General features: G+C 39.7%; 1 protein-coding gene across 3 annotated transcripts in view; it reads right to left on the bottom strand.

The window, feature by feature from the left end:
- LOC117407157 (proto-oncogene tyrosine-protein kinase ROS-like) overlaps positions 1 to 25072 on the bottom strand; it is a 124411-nt gene extending 99339 nt beyond the window's left edge. For all 3 annotated transcript variants that reach the window (XM_034922726.2, XM_034922727.2, XM_034922729.2), the window contains exons 1-18: positions 24888 to 25072; positions 23312 to 23368; positions 13238 to 13297; positions 12079 to 12105; positions 11274 to 11334; positions 10938 to 11086; positions 10423 to 10561; positions 8310 to 8517; positions 7968 to 8044; positions 7759 to 7878; positions 7291 to 7469; positions 6649 to 6740; positions 5881 to 6404; positions 4819 to 5025; positions 4326 to 4430; positions 2925 to 3103; positions 1029 to 1220; positions 532 to 632 (exon numbers count right to left, since the gene is read on the bottom strand). In XM_034922726.2, the coding sequence (XP_034778617.2) occupies positions 532 to 632; positions 1029 to 1220; positions 2925 to 3103; positions 4326 to 4430; positions 4819 to 5025; positions 5881 to 6404; positions 6649 to 6740; positions 7291 to 7469; positions 7759 to 7878; positions 7968 to 8044; positions 8310 to 8517; positions 10423 to 10561; positions 10938 to 11086; positions 11274 to 11334; positions 12079 to 12105; positions 13238 to 13297; positions 23312 to 23368; positions 24888 to 25034 (2624 nt within the window). In that variant the 5' untranslated portion in view covers positions 25035 to 25072. The remainder of the gene's footprint in view (positions 1 to 531; positions 633 to 1028; positions 1221 to 2924; positions 3104 to 4325; positions 4431 to 4818; positions 5026 to 5880; positions 6405 to 6648; positions 6741 to 7290; positions 7470 to 7758; positions 7879 to 7967; positions 8045 to 8309; positions 8518 to 10422; positions 10562 to 10937; positions 11087 to 11273; positions 11335 to 12078; positions 12106 to 13237; positions 13298 to 23311; positions 23369 to 24887) is intronic.
- Positions 25073 to 25296: the final 224 nt, after the last annotated feature.

The raw sequence follows: 25296 nt of genomic DNA, 5'->3' as shown, positions 1-25296 counted from the left end.
TATTTAATCCTTACATACTTTCCTTACAGTCTTTGATAAACTGCTTGATCAGATTTGTAAAAGACACCGCCATAGACTAGACGCCACCCTCGAATGAATGTCGCTCTCAATAATGAAACGTACATTTTTTTTGCCTTTCTGATCTGCAAGCTCAACAGATTTCAGTTTAAAAGCTAAGCTGTAGGACTTCTTTGCCCTCTTGATCAAGTTGTATCTGCAGAAATAAACTTCAATGTACGTCTCCCTCAAATACCGTAAAAACCACGGAGCCTAGTAGTAGCTTAGTAATTCTAATTACTGCCCCCCTTGAATAAGCAGTGCAGCCGTTTTCACAATTTAAAATAAACCCTGCAGCGTTAATTCAAAGTAATACTGTATTAATTATATCCATTATACATTTATCACTTAATTCCTGTAAAGACAGGAAGGGACTTTGAAATTGCAATCATAGGTGACACAAGTGACACTACTAAGAGAATCTGATGAGTGCTGTTTTTCTAGCGGAGACAAGCAGGCTATTCAAGCTCTTACCCAGTGTGCAATAGATCCGCTTGATAGATCTCAAAGGTATTGCTGTCCTGTGTCACCCAGTAGAACACTCTGTGGTCAAAGTCCACAGATAAACCCATGATCTAAAGAAGAGGAAAAACAGCACACACAAACTAAAGTGAACTTACTCCTTTCTTTCCATATCACTCTTTTTAGTTATCAGTCTTGGTTACAAATGCTGTTTTAAATGTAGCCAGTTTCATTTGAATCTGTGTTGTATAGGTGGAGTTGAGAGATTACAAGATCATATGATTTTTGAAGGTCCAGTAAGAAGAAAAAAACACTTGGATCCTTGTAAGTTTTATCTTGAGTGTTTTTGAAGTAAAACAAGTATAATGTTAAATACCCCTTTCAATGCTCCTGACCACTGTTCAGTTCAACTTATAATTCCTAACACATTTCTTAACTCTATAGATACACTACTGAACAACTCTTTCCTCCATATTACACCCTTGCTCTCCCTGGAGTGAGTTTCTCACCTGTTTACCAGAGAAGCTGGGCAGCTCCAGCAGGACGTCGGGGCGGTCCCCATTCAGATGAGCACCCTCCACTGTGTGAGCTGTGATCCAATACACAAAGCCTGCCAGGGGGTCCAGCTGCAGGTCAATAACCCTGCCGGCAGCCAGCGCCACATTCTCAGTCAGGCTGCCAACCACAGACCTCCTCAACACCTAGACACAGGACACAGACAAGACCCTTTACCTTACAGAGGGGAGGAAATCTGTTGTTACATTTGAAACAATTAGAAATGTATCCCATTTATCTCTCTGATGGAAGAAGTGACATACTGTGACATATATGAACCCTGTAACATACAGTGACATACAGCGAGGCTCACTGGGATCCAAAACAATAGCAGAGTATGTATGTATGTGGTTTTATTTTGAAACTAAACAGAACAGGTTATTATATTATGTCCTTGTTTGACATAAGTGTGTCACAGTAAATGTAGTTATAGTAGACTGGCCAAAACCTTAAAAAACATGTTGATGGCATTTTTACAAGCAATGACTTGCTGAATCATTGCACTATTGGCTACTCATCAAGATAAGGATGGATGACACTTCTGAATTTGCTATTTTTGGTAAAAATGTTGGGTCAAAATTGGCCAATTTGGGATTTTTTTCTCTAATAATTATCTACAACTCCCAGGATTTAATTAAAACGGATAATAAACATGTTTAGCTTGTTTTGAGAAAAACGCCATTAGAATTGCTATACATTTCAATGTAATTGTCTACATTATGTGTGCGACTGTGACCTTAATCTACTTACCATAATTATAAAAGTTTTGATTTTTTGATTTTTTATTATTAAACCCTAGGTGTTATTGATAATTAATAGAGCAAAAAACAAACAAAAAAACAATTTGACCCTATGTCACCCATCCTTATCTTGATGAGTACCATATAGTGCAATGATTCAACATGGGTCATTACTTGTAACAAAAAACATCATGAAAAAATGTTCGAAGCAGATTTTCATTGTTTGGCCAGCCTACTAGTTAATATCAGGGACAGCACTGTCCTATTACCTTTGCTGGCTTCAGAGTGGCAGTCTGACTATGGCTATAGACAGGGTGCGATTTGTCAAATTTCCAGTGGGGGGGGATACAATAGACAAACAACAAAACATCCTGGTAGTGGCATACATCTGTAGTACACAATGTAAACAGTTAAGAGAATCACTGAGTTACTTATTTATACTGAATCAACTGCTAAAAAATCTTTAGGAATCACACATATGCCAAATCTGCCATCATGCAGAACAATTGCAGTTATTTTTAATGGATACGGTCATACTTGCCAACATTTGGAAAATGTTCAGTAGGACTCTGATCATATATATTATCATATAATAGACATATCCCCCCAACTCAACACCACACGACCATCATGACAGTAAAAATAGACATAATGAAGTGTTCTTACCTTTGTATAAGTTAGTGATCAGCAGATGTGTCAGCCACACGAAGAGCACAGTGTGTGGTCTTCACTAATTCTACACAATAAATTAATTTTTTTCTATGGGTAAATATCGGTACTTTCTTCCTATGCATTGTGACGCAGGACATTTGCTAGGAAATCGGGACTGTCCCGACCATATAGGGACTGTTGGCATGTATGTACGGTATCAAAAGACAATAACAAAAACTACCTACGTTACAGCAACTAAAATAATGTTAAAATGCACTCATGACAAGTACTTGCATTGTTGCACATAACTTCATTGATAACTGAACAGAGTGTAACAACAATATATGGAACACAGTACAACAGACGTATTTTAACAGCTTCATCTGCAGGAGTTAACTGTTGTTAACTGCTGCAGATTAAAGCCTTTTTTCCACTCTGCTCTCAGTTGTCAGTACTTACCCAGTTGGTCTTCCTGTCTGCCCAGTACAGAGTGTTGCCAATCCAATCTACAGCCAGTGCTGCCACCTCCTGGACACCATGCAGTACAACAGTCTTTGAATCAGAACCATGCATTCTGGTAACATGAGCGACACCACTTGCGTTCACCCAGTAGAGAGAGCCATTAATCCAGTCAAAATCTGTATGGGAGTTATTGATAAACCCATGTCATTGAGATATTAAAAAGAAAATTAAGCGAAAACCAAAGTATGCACATGAATGGGAGATTAGATACATTGAGCCAGTTTGTATTTTTTTGTAAGGTGCTGTTCCTAAGCCCAGAGGCGGATTCACAGGCAAATAGAGGGCCCCTGGTAAAACTCACCATAACACAGAACAACTGCATAAAACTGCTGGATCAAAATACTATATTATAATATGACTATAATATCAAAGTGTTTATATATACATAAGACATTTTTCGCTGAAAGATTTCTTGGCTGTCATAATGCGTGCGAGGGGGGGGGGGGGGCGTGGGGGGGAATGTTCAGTGTGCCCAGAGCCCCAATAATTCTTAATCCGCCTCTGTCTAAGCCTAGCATTTACAAGGAATTAAAAAAAAAATCAGGAAACACTTTTGACAGAACTAGTCTGTCTATGTATAGACCCATAAAACTGCTGAATTTAGCAGCTGTCAAATCCATGTGGGGGTTACGGGTTTGCCAGTAACATTTCTCAAAGCAGAAGCTAGGTCTACAAAGCGTGGTGAGGTTTGTGTATGCGTAATGGCTACAAGAGGGTGGTACTGTAGGTACAAACACACGATAGCAGCTGCTTCAGTCAGCTCTCCCAGCAGCTGTGAAGGAGGCTGACCAGAGTTTCCCCTGCACTCAGTGTGAACACCGTTCCAGCTATCTAAAAAGAGTGAGAGCCCAATGTACTAAACAGCTGCTGGCAAGTGTCAAACCATCAGCCATCCAATTTTACACATCAGGTTATTCCCCATTTTGCAACACATCTGTTGAAACGCAGTCAAACAATAACCAATGAAGATTTGTGTTTTTTGGAAGGCTGTTTCTAATAATGTGGCCACACCCTAAGTACCAGTTAAAAAAGCATCCTGTTTCACAATACTTGGCTAACAATGCCATTCCCTGTGCTCAGTAACTACATTCAGTTACTGTACATGTAGGTGTTTTGCATTACTGTGCAAATCCTCTTCCCCCTATCAGTCACCAGTGGCTTCCAGTAACAATATAAAGGTGATTGTCCATTCTGATGGTTTATAAAAGCAGACACCTAATCTTCAGCACATGGTGATAGAAACATAATCCCAAAGGGATCTTTCTGAGCTTGGTGAATTGCCAAACACACCTTATTTTAATCAAAACCCCCATGTGGTAAAAACGACTTTCAACTTACCTATAGCATTCTGAATTGGAGGCAGAATCATTTCATAGACAAATCTGTCTAAATGTATTTTCCAAGTTCCATTGATGCCTCCAGCCAGAAAATGAGGGGGTTCACCTTCAAATGCAAGAACACGTTATGGTTTGGAATTGGCTGTTTTTAAGACTAAACAAAACAACACATGTAAATGTAGCGTATATTGCTGTACAAACTATGTATATTCTTTGAAACTAGTTTTTAGTTTGAAGTATTTTTATATGAGGGGGGGGAGGGACCCTGGTTATCCTATTTTTGGCCTACCTTGTACAAACCTAAGAAGCACTGCAGTGCCACTGATAACTATTTAGTATGGGAAAAATAGCTGGTCTGAAATAAAACTAAGATGTAAGATGTGCTTGGAATAAAAAGCATATTTTTTTATTCTAAGTAAAACCTAAAACTATTAGTTCCATTCCAGCAGCCCTTGTCCTGTCCTGTCCTGTGTGAGTGTCTCCGTGCTGACTACCTGAATGCAGTGTGGTTCCTCTGAAGAGTGCAGTCCAGGGCCCCTCCCCGCCCGCAGACCTGGCCCGCACCCTGAAGCTATACAGTCCAAAGCTCTTCAAGTTCTCTACAACCAGGCTTGTGGAATTGATCCCAGTAAAGACCCTGCTGCTGCCATCATCACCTCCAACCTGCACATCATACTGCCACTGCTCCCACGCACTGGGACCTGGAGGATACAGATCGGATTCACAGTCTCTCAGCCACTCACCGACAGGGCATTCCCAGCTTGTGGAAGAACTTATTAGCTCATGTCAGTGGTTCATAACTTCAAAACGCTCAATTAAAAAGAGAGGTAGGCAATACACTATGCTACAGTAGCTCAAGAACTCAAGTAATGCCCATACTAAATGTAATTCAAATAGAACAAGCATTCTTCAATGTGGCTTATACTATAGCTAATGAAGTAGAGCAACACATTAAATTGTTGGGTGTGTGAGATGTGCAGACTAGGATTTAAACAGGTGATAGCTAAGGTTTTTAAATCAATTTTCTTATCTCTTATTAGCACTAGAAACATTACCACTACTCCCTCCCCTTCCTTTTTGTCCTGTTAAAGATATTTTGGTTCATTTCTTGTAATGTTAACATTGTGCTATGCAGATGTTTTAAATACATCTCTATAGAGAAAAGGTTATTGCTGCTTCCTGGTACCTAATCACTTTCTGTGTTTTAGTTCAAACTCACTCCAGTGGTCTACCAGCAATCAGACCATGTGACCTACAACAAAGGTGCATCAGAAGCACTGTATATGAAATATTTGCATAACTTGAAATAATTTTAATTAAAATAAAAAAAGATTTTCTTCACAAGTTACCAGTAATAATGTTAAAAAGGCAAATCAATTTGCTCCCTACTGTAGCTTATGGGAATCAAAAAGCAAATGCAACGCACCCTGTGGACCCCCAGCCAAGCGCATCAGCAGGATTTGAACCACCCTCAAATGAATCACCCTGCACTGCAAGCTTCTTTACTAGTTGAGCCATTGGTGACCAAACGATTCTTGATAATGTCAATGACCTACCTACTTTGCTTCCCCTCATTGGTTTTCCCCACTGTAAGGCTGCTGATCCACTTCCCAGAAGGACTTGCAAGTCCCTAGGCTGGTGTTGTGGAACAGGTATAGGCTGTGTTACCAAATCCCACAGAAACAAGGTGTCAAAATCTGAATCCTGACTTCCATCACACAAATCCACAGACACCTCGATCAACGTCGAGCCAGACTCGTGCAGCTCTTCAGTGAACACCTTCCTTCCGTCAGTCACAGTTAAAGCACCTGCTCCATACGCTATCGCTGTCACTGCGCCGGACTCAGTGTTCATCAGCCTGGGCTCTGTGACCAGCCCAGTCCCGTCCAAGAAGACAGAATGGATCACTCCTCTTGTGCCGTTCAGATACAGCAGCCTTTTGAAAGCTGGGTCAGTTTGGAAGGCGAGCAGCGTTGTGTCCTTTACCACTGGTTTCAATGGGTTTACCTCGGGAGATAGGGTGCCTTGTAATGGAAGATCCATGCAGTATATACCGTCTGCTAGACCAATGAACAGATATCTATCAAAACAATCAAAACAACAGTAAATTCAATTTGGCCAAAGTCATTTAGACTAGAAGAAAATTATGTCTAATGCTTGACTAAGTTTCTTTTAGGATCTTCTACATATATCTTATTAGTGATTGTTTAAATTATGTATGACCAAAACAATAGTGTAAATCACACACCAGTAAAAACACTTGATACATAGGGGCAAAGGGGTTGGTTGTGTATGTAATTGGCCCTTATTGTATTTCAACTTACCCGTTCAGGGGATCTGCAATGATTTCAAAAGGAGGTTGTGGAAGGATAGCGACTACCTTTGCAGAACAGTCTGTGAGATCACACAACATAATCTACAGAAAAGACAGTACAGAGAACAATTCAAACAGAAGCAGAACAAACACAAATCAGAAGACATCCATGGTAATAAGCCTTTGAGAGGCAGGAGTCACCATTGCCCACACCACCTCTGCAGACACATCAGGAAATTGAGGCGGAAATGAGAGCATGGTCTCAACCCCAGTGAAATCACTAGCACAGCTGTCAATACTACAATACTACAGCAAAACTACTCCAAAGCACTAGTGTACTGGTACCTGTATTAGTATTTTTGAAAGGGCAATGCTACAAACAAGCAAAAAAAACAATTAAAAAAACCAATACCTTAACTCATAGTCAAGCCATGAACATCCACAGGCTCCTATGAAGGACCAGCAGTTATGTGTTGCGTAGTATATCGTGCGTGTATCACACATTTAGAAGCCAGTAAAGGTAGATATTAACATATTAAAAAGAAAAGCCCTTCACACACTGTAAGAATGACCAGTTCATAAAAGAAGCTCATTCAGTAGATATCCATGTATTCCCCTCTAGTGTACCTGGCTAGCACAGGGCTATGCCTACCTGTTGATTGACCACGAAGTACAGTTTTCTGTAGAGCCAGTCTATGGATATGTCACTGATGGGGTCTTGAGGGCTCTGATGAATCAGATGAGGGTTGTCCAGGTTCTCAGGAGACACACCCCAGATACCCACAGAATCTGAAATGAACAGCTCATCTCCATGCAGGACAGCGGATATACCTGTTAAACAGGGAAACAGTGTTGACTCAAACTGGAAATGTGTTACTGCTGTGAGGCCCTGAGGCTGGGATGAGATTTGAATTAAGGTCTGTCAGAGTGTCAGTTAAAATGTTGAAAATGGCAAATCAATGGGCCAAATGACCCCCTCCCTTTTGTAAATTTTTCTTATGCTCTGATGATTTTTCATTTGCCATATTGCTGCTGATTGGAGACTAGACCAGTACAGTAGGCAATATGTGTGTGCAAAGGAGTACCCTTCCATTAAGAATGCAGAAAACACCCTGCCCACCTGTGATGTTGTGAGTGATCCAATCAGCTTTAACACAAGCAACATCTTCCAGGTTCCCAGGGTCACTTCTGTACATAACAGAGCGCTGTGACAGCCACAGGGTGGGGTGGAGACTCTGCTCTGTGAAAGAGATAGAATGAGCTGTACTGAAGGTCCACACGCCCAACACACAGTATAATTCACAAAAGCAAGCCAACAGGTAGAATTACCTGGCTGTGCCACAGTGGTTATATTAGAAAGAGCAGCTGGTCCGACACCTTCCCTGTTCCGTGCCGCGACTGAAAACCTAAAAAAACAATTTTAAACTTTTTTTTTTTTATTTTCATTTTTATTTTTAAGAAGCCTTTAATATACCTGGATTGTATATTTTTAGTGACTCCTAAGGTAAAGCTCTGAATCCTATAGTAGTCGTATTATATTATAGTGAATCTGTAGTAAGCCCAGTAGGAATTAATAATTGAAATAATGTATGAATATATACATTTCACTAATTTAATAGCTGTATGAGACAGTCCAGAGGTTGAAGTCAATGCTAGTAAACTCCACTCTACCTGTATGTGGTGGCTGGTTTTGTGAAGTGGAAGGAGTAGTTTTGTCGCTGCCCGTTGACTTCTCTGTAGAAGCTCTCCTTGTCATTCCTGAGCTGGAGCAGGTACCCAGTCACGGGACCACCGGGGAACAAGGGGGGCATCCACCTGACAAACACAGAGCTGGGGCTGGGGCTGTCCAGAGAGGAGACCTCCGGGGGAGAGGAGGGCACTGAGGACACACACACACACACACACATGCACACTGCCTCAGTGCATCGCAAAGGAATCTGTTCAATCATTAACTTCACTGGCTGCTAAATCCCTTTTCTTACTAAGAAATCAAATTAGGGCTGCAATTCGGTCATGATCAGATCCTTTTTTTTATCAACTCTGTCAGCTGTTTTTGACGTCCAATCAGTTTTTGGTAAAACAGAACTGAAAGTTTAAAACCGTAAAACCAAACTATATCTGTGCAGCTAAGGGCACAGGACATCCCATTATTAAAAATAGACTGCATTTCATTTAAATCAGCTTCGAGATGCTTATCCGTAGCATCCTTTATGCTTGTTTTTTAGCTTTGCACAGTTTACTGCTTATTCCAACTTCACAATGGTTTGGGACCTCAACTAACATTTGACTTTCTGTCAATACTTTGCATTTGGCTGTTTCAGTATATCTGCTAGTACTAGCACCAGCACCTTTAATCAATAAACTGTTTTAGAAACCTGAAAAGAAAACATCTCTAGACATCTGAACATCCAGACTAAGTATGAAGCTGCAGTTATCCCTACTGAGGGCGGACAGAATCAATCAGGTAAGTCTTGTCCAAACTTCTGATTTATGTTACCATGTGACAGAAAGACAATGATTCTTGGTGGTAAATCTCCCACACGACCTGTGAGGGCGCTAAGTAACAAGTACCCTGGACTGCTTGGCCTGACACTTCTTTCCCAGGTTTAAAAGGAAGTCAGTCATTTAGAAAAGGGGCGGAGCTTCGGTACGTTAACTCATCGACCCGGAAGGGAAATCATGTGGCAGCTGCGGATTGGAGGAGCGGCTACAATTGTTTACCAAGGGGTCATGAGTGACGGTATAACTAGGGGACGGAGCGACGCAATCTGTTCCTTCGTTTTGGTTTATGAAAAAGAACCCGGAAGGACCTGTGTTTTGTGTATCCGTATCGTGAGTGTTTGTTTGTTTTCTCTAATTGTTGCTTGTTATTATTAGACGGCTAACACGTTCCGGAGCTGTCGCCAAGGGCCAGCACAAACCCGGAACAGCACTGCACTTGTATCACAAATAACTGTATTTGCATCACGAGCACTAAATCATGCACTAACCAGACTTGTGTATGTGTTTTGTGTTTTGTGTGGGTGTATAATAAACAGGACTATTATTTCGGGGAAAAAAACAGGGAATTACAAATTAAGTAATATACTCCGCTGTACTACTTACCATCATTTATTGTTTACTGTTTGTTTTGCCGTCCAGCACTGGACATACAAACCCATTAAACAACTTTGCACCTGGAATATAATTGTCTGTTCATAGATCACCTGCACCTTCACACTGTTAAACACTTTGCCACATATCATTTTAAAATGATTAAGGGATGTTAATATGAAACGCCTTAGTGCGGAGACTGCCAACGCTTTTCACTGTACAAAAGGTTCGGTTTCGGTTCGGTTTTATCTTTTGTTGGTATCGTTCAGTTTGGAAATGTATGCAAATATCGGTTTTCGGTTCTGTTTCGGTTTGGGAAAATCATAATCATCGCATCCCTAATAAAGGGGTGCGATTTAAATAATCAGTAACATTTAGCCCTCGGATTGTGTCTTTTATTTTATGCTACCTTTATTTATATTTTCAACCTCACAGATTATCTCAGCCAGCAGTTAATATCCCAAGGTTGGATGCCCTCTAAAAGCTAACAGGGCTTTAATCTTGAAACTTGCTTTAAAGTCCAAAGTATAACAGTTACACATGTGTTCAGTGTATAACAGCATTAATAGCGGTTATTACCTGTTGAAATTGTATTTCATTAAGTGCCTCTGGCTTGGGACACCTGTTGCCATGGTCAGTTATCTAACAGGTCATCAACCCTATTACATAACATACATGAAGTGTGACTCACCACCGGCCGCTGCAGTTCTGTATGGCCTGCTGTCCAGGGAGAGTGTGCAGAAGCTGTGTGAGCCCAGCCACCCCACTCTAAAGACATACTCTGTGTACGGGTGAAGGTCTGTCACATTGTACATGGAGCCTCTCATCGGCTGGAAGGAAATAAAAACAGTTGAAACTAGAACCATGTATTCTGGAATCTGCAGCCTTTACCTTACACACACATCACCATAGCTTCTGAACTGTGTCGTGCAAAAGTTGGCAGACATAGCTTACTTCTATGGATCAGCTTAAACACATGAATTACTGTTTCAGCACTGATGGATATTTCAGTGTGGAAGAAATGACAGGTGCACACCCCTAGTGGTCATTTTAATACTGGCCTCAATACAGAAATTCAGATACTGCCCCAAAGACAAAACATTCTAGTGACTTCATTATAAATGGCAAATGTCCAAATGTAGTAATAAACAGTAATACATGACTAACACATATCAAGGGATAATAAATGCAGACACATCTCCTCACCCCTGTACTGCTCCAGTCTCCAGGGATCTCTGTGTATCTCCATTGTATCACATAGAGACGATCACTGGAGTTTCCTGTCTTCCATTTCAGGGTCATGTATGTAGCGCCTACACTGCTTGCCACAGGCTGCTGAGAGACACTCCTGGTTTCTAACAATGAAAAATACCCTTTTGGTAAAGTTGTGGTATATATCAGACTATAAGACTCTACATAAGTCAAGTTAAGTGTTTGGGTCTCTGTGATGCACCTCATATTTTACCACACTCACCTTAGGTTTTGTATCTTCTGAAAAAAACAAACAGTAAGACCATATAAACCACATAATAGCTGCATTACCTGATTTGCTACAATCATTGTTCTCAAGGATATTTTCACAGCCAACTCTGCAGAACTGCACCTATAGAAAGCAACAAGATGATAACACTGTGGTTGTAGTGTTAGGTACTGGACTCTACTGAAGGGTTTTAGCTGTACACAGTTATGTAATTTTAAAATCTTATCCATAACTATTAAACACTCAATAGTGCTCAATTTTGAAATACCTAAAAAATTTGAAAAATTCTTTAAGTAATTCTTCATATTTTAGGCGTTTGAAATAATAAATACATGCCTCAATATATGCTTAGTTTGCCCAGCTCCACCTTGCAGCAGGCCTCAGCTGGAGAGGGTAGTTGCCAGGTTACCTGTTGGGCTTGCTTTGAGAAATGTTGTGCTTCATGGGTGAATCATTATACTGTAGTAATGAAGCTACTGCAGATTGCAGAATCTAATGAAAACCTCCTAAAGTGAAAGACTTTTATCTGGCAGAACGTTCTAGAAATGTAACAGCCGTGTTGTTTTAGTAGGACAGAGGAATGTTTTAATGAGGTGGGTGAAAAGGTTTATTTCTTTAAACTGGAGTCATCCAATCAACTGATCTTGAGAAAGATAAAGGTCACCTTTGTGACCTGCTGCATACATCTGTTGTTCTACAAATTCTGTAAAATGTATCAGTAATTTTCTGTCGGAAAAAGAAGACAGCAATTAGGTTCAATGTGTCTTTTTGGTGCTTTCACAGATTTTGTATGTGTTCTGAATGCATTCTCACAGTTACAGGGTACTTAGGGTTCTCTCTGCTTGCCAACATTACATTACCACTCACCTCACACAACAGACTGTAACTGGAGCCCTGCAAAGAAAAACATATGTCTCTTCATATGGTCTCTTCATTACAGCAAAATAAAGCAGACTTTGCCTTCAATAAATATAGCGATTTCTCTTTGTGCCCTGTGTGTTATTTACCTGTTTTATGGCATATTCAATGAAACTCCCAGTAACAAGAACAACTGCATTAGTTAAAGTGCTCAAAACTCACAGGAGTCCTGAATGTAAGGTGCTTCCACCCGAGTTCTGGAGTTGCTCTTCAGTTCTAGTCCGTCATAGAGATGTGTATCATAGGTTAGATCAGCCAAAGTGTCTTTTAGAAGTAAGAGCCAGAACCATCGTAGATACAGTAATTACAAACAGTGATCTGCAACTTTGGACCAAGTTACTTTTTGATTTGCTTGCAATTCACTGCTGTGCACTAGAGGGTGTGGGTGCTAACCAATATAAAGAGACTTTGGTTGACTGAGCCTGTATTACAGTAATAATAATAATAATAATAATAATAATAATAATTATCTTTATTTTTATTTTTAATATAGCGCCTTTCACAATAAAAACTGCTGCAAAGTGCTTCACATGAATAAAAACATTGACAAATATTAATATGCAAGAATATAAATATAAAATAAATATAAAATGCAAGAAAAGCAAGAACAAAAGAAGCACATAGAACAGTAAAACAAGGCAGAGAATAAAAGGAACATCATTTTAGCATAAAAGCACTACATTATAAATGTGTGTTTTTAACCTTGTTTTAAAAGCAGTGACTCTTGGTGCTTCCCTTACAGAGCTAGGCAGATCATTCCAGAGATTTGGGGCCCTATAACTGTATGCTCGACCACCTGTGTTTTTTTTTTGTTTGTTTTAATTTGTGGCACAGTAAGCAACATGGCATTCTGTGATCTGAGTGGGCATCTAGGAATATATGGTATTAAAAGATCTGTATTACTGTATGGTCGGCACCTCTTCTGTTTTGTTGCCATATGGGATGTGCTATAGGCTAGGTCAGGCAAAGTATCATTCCAAGGGCACACTCAGTGTTTTCACCACAATATAGATATAAAGGGATCGCCAATATGTTTAATACAGTTTTACTACATTTGGCTCTCATTGAAAAGGCACACATGCTAAATGCAAAAGAGACAGATACTTACACATCTGCTGAAACAGTCTTGGAGGGATGTATAGTTCCACTGACTACACACATCAGAGCACTAAAGTAAAGGACAGAAGTAAATAATTTACTTGCAGTACAGGTAGCTCCTGTTATGCATGTGACACAAGCCTGGCACAGACAATACACAATCTAAAGGGACGGTAGGCACCTCACCACTATGCTCTCATTAATATTTGCCTCAATGTAAATTGTCACTGTATACCCCTGCACATTACATGACAAGGGGAGTCTCTCTGCATTCACCTTCATTTGGGATTCCTGCAACAACACCATATGGTACAGTTTGGATAAATAACTGTTTGCGTCTGATTAAGTTTGAAGCACACGTTTTTATTGTGTTGCTGCACTTGTAATTGTCTTTTTATTGTTGTCCAGGACCCCCTTGTAAATGAGGCCTCATCTCAATGGGTAAATCTCCTGGTTAAATAAACAAATATATAAACTTCCACTTCATTTGCAGCTCACAGACAAGCTTTCGGCAGTGTCATGACAACAGTGTTTAATCTAAACCAAGTCATGTAACATCTCATTTATTTAAAGTGCATAAAAAGCTTGGGGGGGGGGGGGGTCTATGTAAATAATTGACTTATCTGAACAAGAGCAAGGATCGAGTCGCCTCTCTTGTCTTCAGTCGGGTGGTTTTCTTGCAACTTGTGTTAAGATTTATTAAAACATTTTAGTCCAGTAACCATTGTTGAAATTTACATTATGGCAAATAAGTTACAATGCAATAAATATTCATTTCAAAGGGACATATTTGTGTTATACTACATGAATGTATAACACAGCTCTATTAGTAACAAAACAGCGAGTTTAGCGAGAATCCCACACTGCAGCTACGTAAAATGTAACTACACACAATAAAGTATAAAGTACACTGTCTGTTGTGTCTTACAAGAGCTTGAGAGAGAAAATAATCTAAATTTAAAGCTGATTGCATGTGTTGTGTGCATTACTTATATAAGTGTAATCCTGTATTTATACTTGACTAACGCAGGAATGTATATGACAGAGATCTCAATAACAATTTGTTAATAAGTGCATACGATTAGACATAAAGTATTTTATGCATATTTAACTGAAGTCATGATATATTTGTCATTGTTTAGTCTAAGCTTCTTCTTATTTTCTATAAACTAGTCAAATCTGAAGTGCTGACCTGTTTGACTTCCTGACGTTTATACTTATTATTGAATTAGTCTTATAATTTATAGATTCAACATATAGCGCTTATATTAATGTGTGGTTGAAACTGCCAACGATTTTTCAATGTACTAAAAAATAGCTTTTTATGCAAATGTCAGTTTCGGTTTGGTATTGCTTTGAGAAAATCATAACCATTGCATCCCTAATGTAATACCTGAGTCTGAGAGATGCATTACTACATGATTACAAATAATTAGTGGGGCTTGCGAAGCAAGAGTCCCCTCTTTAAATCTTCAACAACTTCTTCTTCTTATTATTCTTTGGCACGCTACTTCTCTTACACCGTTTAAGCTAGAAGCGCCGTTCAAACTTTAAAACGTGTAGACCGGTCTGGAATAGTGTGCTTGTATACAACTTTTTGATATATTTTATACTTTTTAAACTATTAAGCTTTTTGTCCTTTTTTGTCCATCTTCATTCATTTTAATGGGACTTTTTCAACATTCTAAAGCTCCCCATTGTTTAAAAACTCCCAGACTTCCAACATTCTATTTACTGTAAACGATGTAACTTTTGACACAAATCAGCTATTTTGACCACTTTCCCAACAAGTTAGACAAGAAGTTAGAGGGTGTGACATCTTCCTATACTTCTCTGCTATTCAAATATGAAATCAAAACAGATACCAATCAAGAGGTACACCTGTTTTAGTAACCGCACCAACTACATTTTCTCTAACTTTTTATAAACAACTGAAATTTTGACCACTTTCCCTAAAGCAAGCCCCACAACTTTACTTGTAAAGTTACCATCTAGTTTCCTTTAAAAAGCTACCCAAATTCCATACCATCCCCTTACTAACTGTTCTGTACATTTTTATGACTTTGTGGTTCTTTAAAAAATAAATAAAAGGAATGCACAAGACCTCTTAAACTATCCCCAAGAATGAACAATAGAGAAATGTACTGGTTTGAGAGCACAGAGCTCCTTAAAGGTGAGAGGAGTTGTCTTCAGGGGAACCACGTTTCCCATGGTTATACTGTACTATGTGAATACCATACAATATGCCAATTTGCAGCATAACTGCCTGTGCTTCATCATCCTTTATCTATGCTTTGTTATGCTACCTATTAAAACACCCTACCTCTGTAAAGCTTATACATAGTTAGCCTGCTGCAACTACTTTTGTAGGAATTAGTTCAACTGTATTCAAATGCTGTTAAAAAGTAACATCCTAACTGAACATTTTCTCCAGGACTTGCATACCAGAAAGATGACGGTATTCCCCATTAACAATTGTCATTATTCACCACATTGGCCTGTAGTAACCTCTTCTTTCAAATCTGTTCTCAAGCTTTCCTAACCAGGTTGTCATAGATACCTGAATACACTCTTCCATCTTTCATTCCCTCTCACAGCCCGAGAAGCGTGAGAGACTATGGATCCCAAAGGGTTCTCATTCTGAAAATGGATGCAAGTATCCATCAATGTTAAAATCAAACTACAGATTTGACTACAGGATTGATAAGCATACACTTTTTTAAAGGAATCTGTCACCTCTGATGACTTTTTCTTGTGAATGCGTAATGCACTTTTGTTTATAAAAATACAGGTAGGTGATGCAGTTACATTTTCTTGTCAGAATTTTCTTCTTATAAATAAGTGCAAACCAAGGTTTTAAAATCCATTTTCCTACCTCTTATTAGCACGAGAAATACTATCATATGAACCTGAGTTAATAGCTGTCTGTGAAGTTACTAAGGCTCGTTTTTTAAAACAGCTAATGAGTTTCAGATTCGGCCCCTGCCTGGCTTTGGAGGCCTGCTCAGCTGGATGCTAACAAGAAAGGGAGACAGAATCGTTCCCACTCTTCTGTCAAGAAAAAGCAGGAATTCTCTGCATTCAGGGGCTGAGGGCTCACTTCCATCCTCCCCTGCACACTTCCGACAGCTTTTATATTGCTGCAGCCCAAGGACTAATCAAGCGTCTAACCAGTCCATTCATTCGCAATGTGGACGCTTTGATAGCTCCCCACCCCCCTCCCACACACAGCACATTCCAGACGGATAACAAAGCAACGGTGTGCCCAGTAGCATTCACACACTGACGACTTCCCGGCACAACTCGCTATAATTACGTGAGACACTGTGACTGCAGAGAGAAGTCCACATTCAGAGGGTTAGGAATGAGTGTCATAAAGGCAGCGGTCTATTAAAAAACTCAGTAATGGCAGGATCAAAGGTGTGAAGTGATCATTTCTTAAGATGGGAACTGCTTTGCATGTTCTGTGTCCAGCGAGTGGTTAGACAGCATGTTTAGTGGATCTACAACTGAAACCTAGCACACTGGGCAGCAGTGTGGAGTAGTGGTTAGGGCTCTGGACTCTTGACCGGAGGGTTGTGGGTTCAATCCCTGGTAGGGGCCACTGCTGCTGTACCCTTGAGCAAGGTATTTTACCTAGATTGCTCCAGTAAAAAAAAAAAAATTGTATAAATGGGTAATTGTATGTAAAAATATAATGTGATATAATGTGACAAACCAAATATAACAAACTGGACAGTATCTGAAGTCTTGTGTCCTTTGATAAGGTCAGGTATTTCCATATTATAAATCACATCCCCATTGGAAATTATTAGCAGCAAGTTAACTACACTTATAATTTTGCTGAGAGTGTACAGTGTAGATCTCGCACTCAGAATGTCAGTAACAAAAATGTAATGACTTGTCTTGCACTCTTTGTATGACAACCCCATCTCACTTCACTGACACAGCAAATAGTGCGCAAGAAATACACCCTCCTCAACTTGATTAGGGGTAGCCACCGAACACTTATTTGTGTTAGATTGTGTTATAATATCCACTAATCTCAAATCTTCATTCCATTTGTACATTCTAATGGTGTGGCGTTCAAAGCAGTTATTTCTGAAGTGAGGTAGTTTTAGAAATGACCACTAGGGGTGTGCAGCTGTAATTTCAGTCCCCTCTGGGATTATGTATTGATATTCCAAGAAACATGCCACATCAATTATCATTTCAAATGTTTTTGATGTGTAAAATATTTTCATAGCAAGTCAGCTGCTTTTTTTAATATAAAATATAATGTGGTTTACTGCCACTTCTTATCTCTTGTCGTCTGGGCAGCTTTCATTACTCTGGAGAAATCAAATTATACCCACTGGAGCCCGAAGAAGGGCAGACTCATCGGGATCATGTTTACTTTCTGTGACACTGCCAGGACCAGAGCGTCTGCGATGGAGTTGTATTTCAGAGGTTACACTGGGTTCTGTTTTGTCCTGCTGCTGGCATCTCTTAAAGGGAAACTTCCCAGTTCTAAAATAAATATAGTATCCAAGATTCTTTTCAGCGGGATTCAATCAAATAATACAGCACCTCCAATATTTACCTATTTTATGGCGATATTTCATTGAACTTTACAGAGATCCCTGAAGTATATTTTATAAATTAAGCGCCAATTGACTGTTTAGAATATATATATTTTTTTATTTTAAAATTTTGTCGTCGCCAATTTTACACACCAGTTTTTCTCCCCAATTTTGTATGCCCAATTATTATCTGTATCCTCGGCTCACTGCTCGCAACCCCCCGCCGACTCGGGAAATGGCGGCTGGAACATGCATCCTCCGAAACGTGCTCCAGCCAATCTATCATTTTTCGCACTGCAGATCCACAACAAGGCCACCAGACCTATAGTGCCGGAGGACAACACAGATCTGGTGGCTTGTGGCACAGTGGTTGCAGTGACGTCACGGACCAGGAAGGAGCAACACAAAAACAAAGGCAGCAAAGGTGGGTACGGGAACGAGACGCGTTTGCGCTCGGCTTTTAATAATAAATCAAATAATAAACAAAACACTTACACAAAACAAAAGGGCTCAATGGCCAAAATAAACTAACAAACAAATACTGTGTGGTACAGCGGTAGCAGTTGCTTCGGGTGTATTCTCTCGCTCTATAGTACTCCCGTCTCTGGCTCAAAGGAAAATGCCCCGATTAGCCCGGAGCTGTGGCTGGAGCCTTAATTAATTATCAATAAAACGATTAACGAAATAAGGCTTTTCCACCATCCTAAATACAAATATAATAATAATAATAATACAAAACATACCAATAATACAGGGGCGGGGTGTACCACTGCAGAACCACAGAGGACAACACAGATCTGGCGGCTCCACTGCAGAACCACAGAGGACAACACAGATCTGGCGGCTCCACTGCAGAACCACAGGCGCCCTATCGGCCACAGGGGTCGCTGGTGTGCGGTGAACCGTGGATTCCCCTGCAGACCTAAGCCCTCCCTACCCGGGCGGCGCTTGGCCAATTGTGCGCCGCCCTCTAGGAACCCCCCGGTTACGGTCGGCTGTGACATAGCCTGGATTCGAACCTGCGATCTCCAGGTTATAGGGCGCATCCTGCCCTTCATGCGGAGCGCTTTTACTGGATGCACCACTCGGGAGCCCTAGAATAGTTTTTTTTTTCGTTGCTCGCTATCGTGACAACTGTGTATCAACAAGCTTAAATCAAACCAGCCCCACACACTTAATCAATTAGCTTTAAATCAGTCACATAGGTGGTGATGGTCAAAAATATACTGTGGGAAAAGCTAAGCATCTTGTCATGGAGATTAAACCAAAATATGCCCTCAAAACTATAGAACATGTTTGAGATCATCTTGGCAAGCTTGACAAGTCCCTCCCCCAAGAGGGACTTGTCAGGGACTGAAGGATATTGCCTGGGATCAGATCACTGCCCCAGGTTGGAGACATTAGTGTGCAAACAGCTTGCATTACATTTATATTATAATTTACATTTATAATCACTGATCACATGAGGCGATGACCTTTCAATTCTGCTGTTCTTTGGAGGATTCTGAAAATTGATCAAATTCAATATTGAAGCAAGGGGAAAAAATGGCAGCTGAAGCTACAGTATGAAGGGGAATTTTCCATATCCCTTGCTGTTTTGAGTAGAATCAGAACTTGTCTTGCTGTTTACAAGTACCTATCCACATAACAAGTATGAGTACTGATATCTTTAGATATGATTTCTAGTCAAATTTTTCTTGCAATGCATTGACAAACTAAAGTCGCCACATACTGTTCAGAGATTAAATACTTTTGTCAGAATTTTCTATTGCTATCCAACTCTGAAGTACACAGCCTAAAACAGCTCTCAGGCATTCCTGTGGTGTGAGAGAAATGCATTTTAAACCCTCTACCCTATACCCCTTGGGTAGGTTGTATCAGTTCAGTAGGAAAATCTCAAGACTTCAGTTATGTCTTGAAGGTAATAAAAACTAAATGTTAAAAATTAGTGCTGGGATGAACATGGGTTTTTCATGTTCAAACATTCTTTCATAATGAAAATTAAAATTCAAATATTCTGTAACAAAAGTATAATTTGTACCATATTATAATAAAAAATAACCCAGTACTCAATCAAATTACTATCCTACTTCTATTTAGTAGCATGTGTGTCATCTATGTCCTTTGCATGATCTTTTTCATACAGTCATTTATAAATTCTGTTACCTGAAGAAATACATACACGGCCATTTGTGCAACTGCATACATTTCAAGCAGTGTTTCTTCAAATATAAAAAATGTGTCCATGTACTTTCAAAAAATGAAGTGACAGCTGCTTTCAAATAATGAGACCCCTGAAAAACAAGCGGACCGCTCCAGTAAAGCCTGTATCAGTGTGAACTTTCTGACTGTCAACAGTTGCCGTCACGGAGCCCTCTGAGTAACAGCTGGTTTGCCTCAAAGGGACCTTGTCAATTATCTCAGGCATGTGCACTGGTCAGCTAAAAGCAGGTCTCATTTAATGTACTGTCAGGCCCTGTCACCAAAAGGTCAAGGGAATGCATGACCACCAACTAAAAACACTTGCCATGTCTGACTCAACTAGTTTACAACACAGAGCACAGTCAGTCGTTTGATTAACCTCTTACATATGTCAAGCTTCACAGTATCAGCATTATTCACCGGCTCCCAGCCAAAGGTTTAAAGGCCTAACAACACTGAGTAATGACTGCTGCTGTCTGAGGGAAATGTGGGGTTTGTTCGAACAGTGCGCTGATGGGAGGAATACGTAATACATAATTGTTTATTTGGCTTAAAAATCTAGTAGGTTCAAAATTCAAAATTTTATTATAATATTTTTCTTTCACAGTTTATGTTGTACATTAAAATCAGATACAAGAATACCAGAATCTAATAGAATTAGATTTTTAGGCCAGTCACTGAGAAGTCAAGGGCCACTAATGATAGCCATGGAAATTCAATAACAGGAATGGAGAAGTTCAAGGAAAATTGTAAGTTTGGGCAACGAACAATACATCCCTGGACTTTTCAAAACAGTGCAAAGAACTTTGCCTAGGCTAGGTTAAAAAAAGACTTTTAAGCAAAGATGTCTATGAACAGCCATTATCAATGCACTAAACTACTAGGGATTGTGATCTCTTCCTGGAAGAGCGCAATACATCACCACTCGCCATCAACATTCCTGCTGTCATCTTGCTTTAGGGAGCACTGCACAAGTACAGTACTCTAAAGCTCACTCAGCAACCACTCTCTCTCTCACACACACAGGCAGACACGTATAAACACACAAACAGACAAACACACACAGACACACACCTACACGCACACAGAAATGCACACACACAGACACGCATACACACACATACACACAGACACACACACACACACACAGAGATACACACACACACACTCACACAAATGGACAGACACACACACACACACAAACACGCAGACACACAGACACACATACACAGACAAACACACAGACACACTCACACACAGAAGGGGAATATGAGACATAGACTAGATCCCAATTCACCAGATCCCATTTTTTTAATAGCAAGATTTACAAATTAACATCAGGGCTGAAGAAATATATTTTATTAGTACTAAATTAATCAAAGGTAAAAGTTAAAAACTATGAGTATTAAAAAAAAAAAAAAAAAGTTTTTTTTTTTTTTATGTTTCTGGGTCCAGGTTGCATTCCACGTATCTGTCTGAATCCCAGACCATATGCCCAGTATTAGCTCCCCGTCACTGAAGAGTGGTGATGGAGAAAGGGAGACCAGCCCACCAGAAACACCCCAAGAAGGAATTTCTGCAGCTTCTCTGTTATCTCACCTCCCTCCCTGTACTTCAGTAAACAGACATATTGACTCTGTCTTGTATCATAAGGAGAGCTGGAACAGCCTGGCTTGGCTCACACTCCTACACTTTATTATTTTTCTGTGCTGATATCACCACCAGGAATTGAGCACCCCAGCAATCTGTAGACTCTGCTTAGCCTCATAGCCAGAACTGGAAAAAGCTTAAATTACAGCTAGGGAATGGGATGCAACTTTCAACTTTCACTTCCCCACATAAGGCTATTACCCCCTCCATGCTTGACAGTAGGTATGGTGTTCTTTTCTTTGTACGCCTCACCAGACTTTCTCCAAATGTAACGACCATCAGAGTGACCAAATAGCTCGATTTTTGTTTCATCACTCCACAAAACCTTTGACCAGAACTCATAGCCATCTTTCAATTGTCCTTGTGACGTTTTCCTAGGAGTGGCTTTTTCCTTGGCCTGTGACCATTGAGACCTTCACCATGCAATACTCGATCTATGGTTGAAATGAAAACCCCAGTTCCACTTGCAGCCAATTCACTTTTAATATATTTGTTATTAACCTTCCTCACAATTCTACTTGTTCTTGGTGAAAGAACCTTATTTCTTCCAGACTGAGGGAGCGTTGTGACAGCACAATGAGTTTTGCAGTTCTTGATAATAGAAACAATAGTTGAAACAGCTTTGATGGGACAGAGGGTGGCAGTTTAGCTTCAATATTCTCACTAATCGGGTTTGTAGCCCACAGGTGTGTAGCGGCTTGTTCCGTCGTGAGTACAGGAAAGTAAGTATTATATTTGTTGAGTAGACCAGACAGATGCGCGGCCAGCTGCGGTTTGATTAAGTCAAAGTCAATGTTTCGTTCCTGAATGAAAGAATGTAAGAGCTCAAACATATCAGTAGTCCCCCCACAGACACAAACTTTCCAGAGCTGTAGTTTCCTTTTGAATGCGTCAATTCTTTCACTCTGGGCAATAAAATAAGTGCTCCCACCTTGCATAGTTTTATTCCGCTTATTCATTCCACTGAATATGTCTGCGAGGTAACCCAGTTTTGCCACCCACACGTCATCTTTCAGCACTTCGGCAAGTTCGGGTTTCTTATCAGCTAAGAAAGTACGTAACTCTTCCTTGTGATTAAATATATACGGGTAAGCATTCTGCCTCGAGATAGTCATCTCACCTCTGTGTGTGCATGAGCAAGGAATGGTGCAGTGCAGATAGTCCAGCTGATTTCTGCTGAAGTCATAAAATCATCTAACAGTTTGAAAATACTGTCTGACTTTATTGTTTGTCTTCCTTTATTCCGTTATTCCACACATACCGAACATAGACGAGTACATGGGGCATTTTAGAAAAGTCTATGGATTCATCGAGTTGTATAGCAAAATCACTGTCACGCAGCCGATCAATGCACAGCAAAACTGTGCTTGAATGAAAGCTGTCGTGTTTCATGGCCTTGTATCTCTGTCAGATGCACACTGTAACACCTTTTAGACCACATAATACAATCAAACATTGCAATCGGAGTTTACAACATTTACAACAATTTTTATAAACAAGATGGTAAATCACTGAACAATCAGAATGGACTATGGCCTGAAAGGTGAGTGTAAGTGCAGAGAATTGTTACATTCATATGATAAACCACATCATAACACCTGAGATTTGCCTCTCCCTGAGATCAATGTAGCTCAACAGCATCATGCATAAAGAGTAGCGCTCAAACTTACCACGAACAGTTTCCTCTCAATGTCACATCCCCAATCAGACTCCACTGTATTCATCTCCTATTAAAAGAAAGCACATTGCCTTGTAAAACAAAGGAGCTTCCAAAAGAGCCTTTTTAAATACCCGTTTTTTTAAATGCCCTGGGTTCTTTATAAACTGTATTGTTAATGTCGCTGAATGTAATTTACACTTTAAGCATGTAGTTTTCATTTCCGATGTGTAGTCTAGCACCCATTTCTCTTACTGGCTCAAGGAAGTAGTGGAGAGGGAGGATGTTTAGAGAGTGTAAGAGCCCCCCTCCTGCTCTACCCACACAGAGCAGAGGGAGGCTGTTAACTCTTACTCGCATGTTACACATGTACATTTCACAGCCATGGACAGGTGGGCATCACCTAAATTATAGAATTTTCACAATGCACATGTGCTGTAGGATGACTTTAAAGAGAGATGTGCAACTGGTACTAACTGGCTGACATATGAACATTTTTAATATGGGAGCGCTCCTCTTCCTTCTGTGACTTAACATTAAGGACCGGTGCAGAGTATAGCATGCTGGTTCCACGGATGTATTCTATTGGCATGTGTTGTCACAGGCTTGTTTTGGAAATGATTGCTTGTTTGTGGTCCAGCCACTTCAGAATTATTAATGAATGGAATATGAATGATGCATTGGCAAATACAAAAAGTGGTGGCAAAATATTAAAAAAAAAACTACTATACTGCACAATTGAATACAGTTTGTATTATTATCGGTTGCCACACAACCATAGCTCATTAAAGAACCCTTCAGCTGCTCCCCATGGACGCTCAGTAATTAGAAGTTATTATCACGTCAGAAATACTTTGGAGAATAATGTTTGCCTGGGTCTCCAAACAACGCGCCACATGCTGCTTTCTCCTTATGAAACTTTCTCATAGTAAAAACAGAAATTTGTAATATGAATAAAGGCTAACATAGTAAAAGAATGCTAAAACACAGGTAAATGGTGTAAATAATAGCGGGGTATCGTAAAGCATATTAATAAACTTTAATACAATGTACAAACATTTATACAATGTATAGTAATACAGTCAAATACAAAACAAATGCATACACTTTTATTTTATTTGTTTTTTATTAAATGTATCGGCTAAGTACAGTAAGACGTGAAGTAAAAACATGAGATGCCGAAAGACATTCATTACCAGATTAACTATGATCTATTCAGCGCAAGAGAGTTCAAGTGAAGAGGTTCTCAAAAGTTCTGTTATAATAATAAAGCATTTTAACAATTCAATAAACGCAGGCTAATCTAAAATATATTTTTATATGTCATATAATTTATAAGCGACAATAATAAATAGTCCAACTTTGTAATGGGTAAAACTAAAACGATTTATTTTCCACAGTACATTTTCAAGTCATGGTTTGCTTTATAAATAAAGAATGAATCTTGCAAAGTTGTTCAAAGCTTGTGATATTATAACGCTAGACGCGAAATTATTTTTTCCTTGTACCAACATACTCAATGCAACCCGTCAGGTGCAAGTTTCAAACCGTTTTTTTTTTTTTTTTTACACTTCTATTATCATTCTTACCAAACTACTTTTGCAGCTGTCTTGGCATATTCTCCTGACATTTCCATTTGCGCACCCGTTTAAGAATAAAATCCAGGTAGTCAAAGCAACACAAACAAAGCTACTAAAACAGTTGTAACTCCGATAAAACTTGTGTATCTCACCCATCCCGTTATTCTATCAGTCACATTGCCAGCGCTACACTGGCCACGGCCTCGATTCCCAATTTACAAGGGGTGACGCAGTGAAGAGGCGGTTCTTTCTGTTGAGTCATTTTTGGAGCAAGGGTGCCAAGATATTGTTTGTGATGTTGTAACGGGTTAAAGATAGGCTTAAGTGACTGATTTCAATAAATATCCACACGACTTCAAATCCGCATGTCTGCTTTCGGTGCATGGCAATTGTTTCAAGTTCCCAAGACAAAGGGAGA

This window comes from Acipenser ruthenus, chromosome 8 (assembly GCF_902713425.1).
Source record: "Acipenser ruthenus chromosome 8, fAciRut3.2 maternal haplotype, whole genome shotgun sequence".
NCBI classification, from domain to species: domain Eukaryota; kingdom Metazoa; phylum Chordata; class Actinopteri; order Acipenseriformes; family Acipenseridae; genus Acipenser; species Acipenser ruthenus.
Note: the sequence above shows the minus strand (reverse complement) of the source record. Positions and strands in the feature narration are given on the sequence as shown.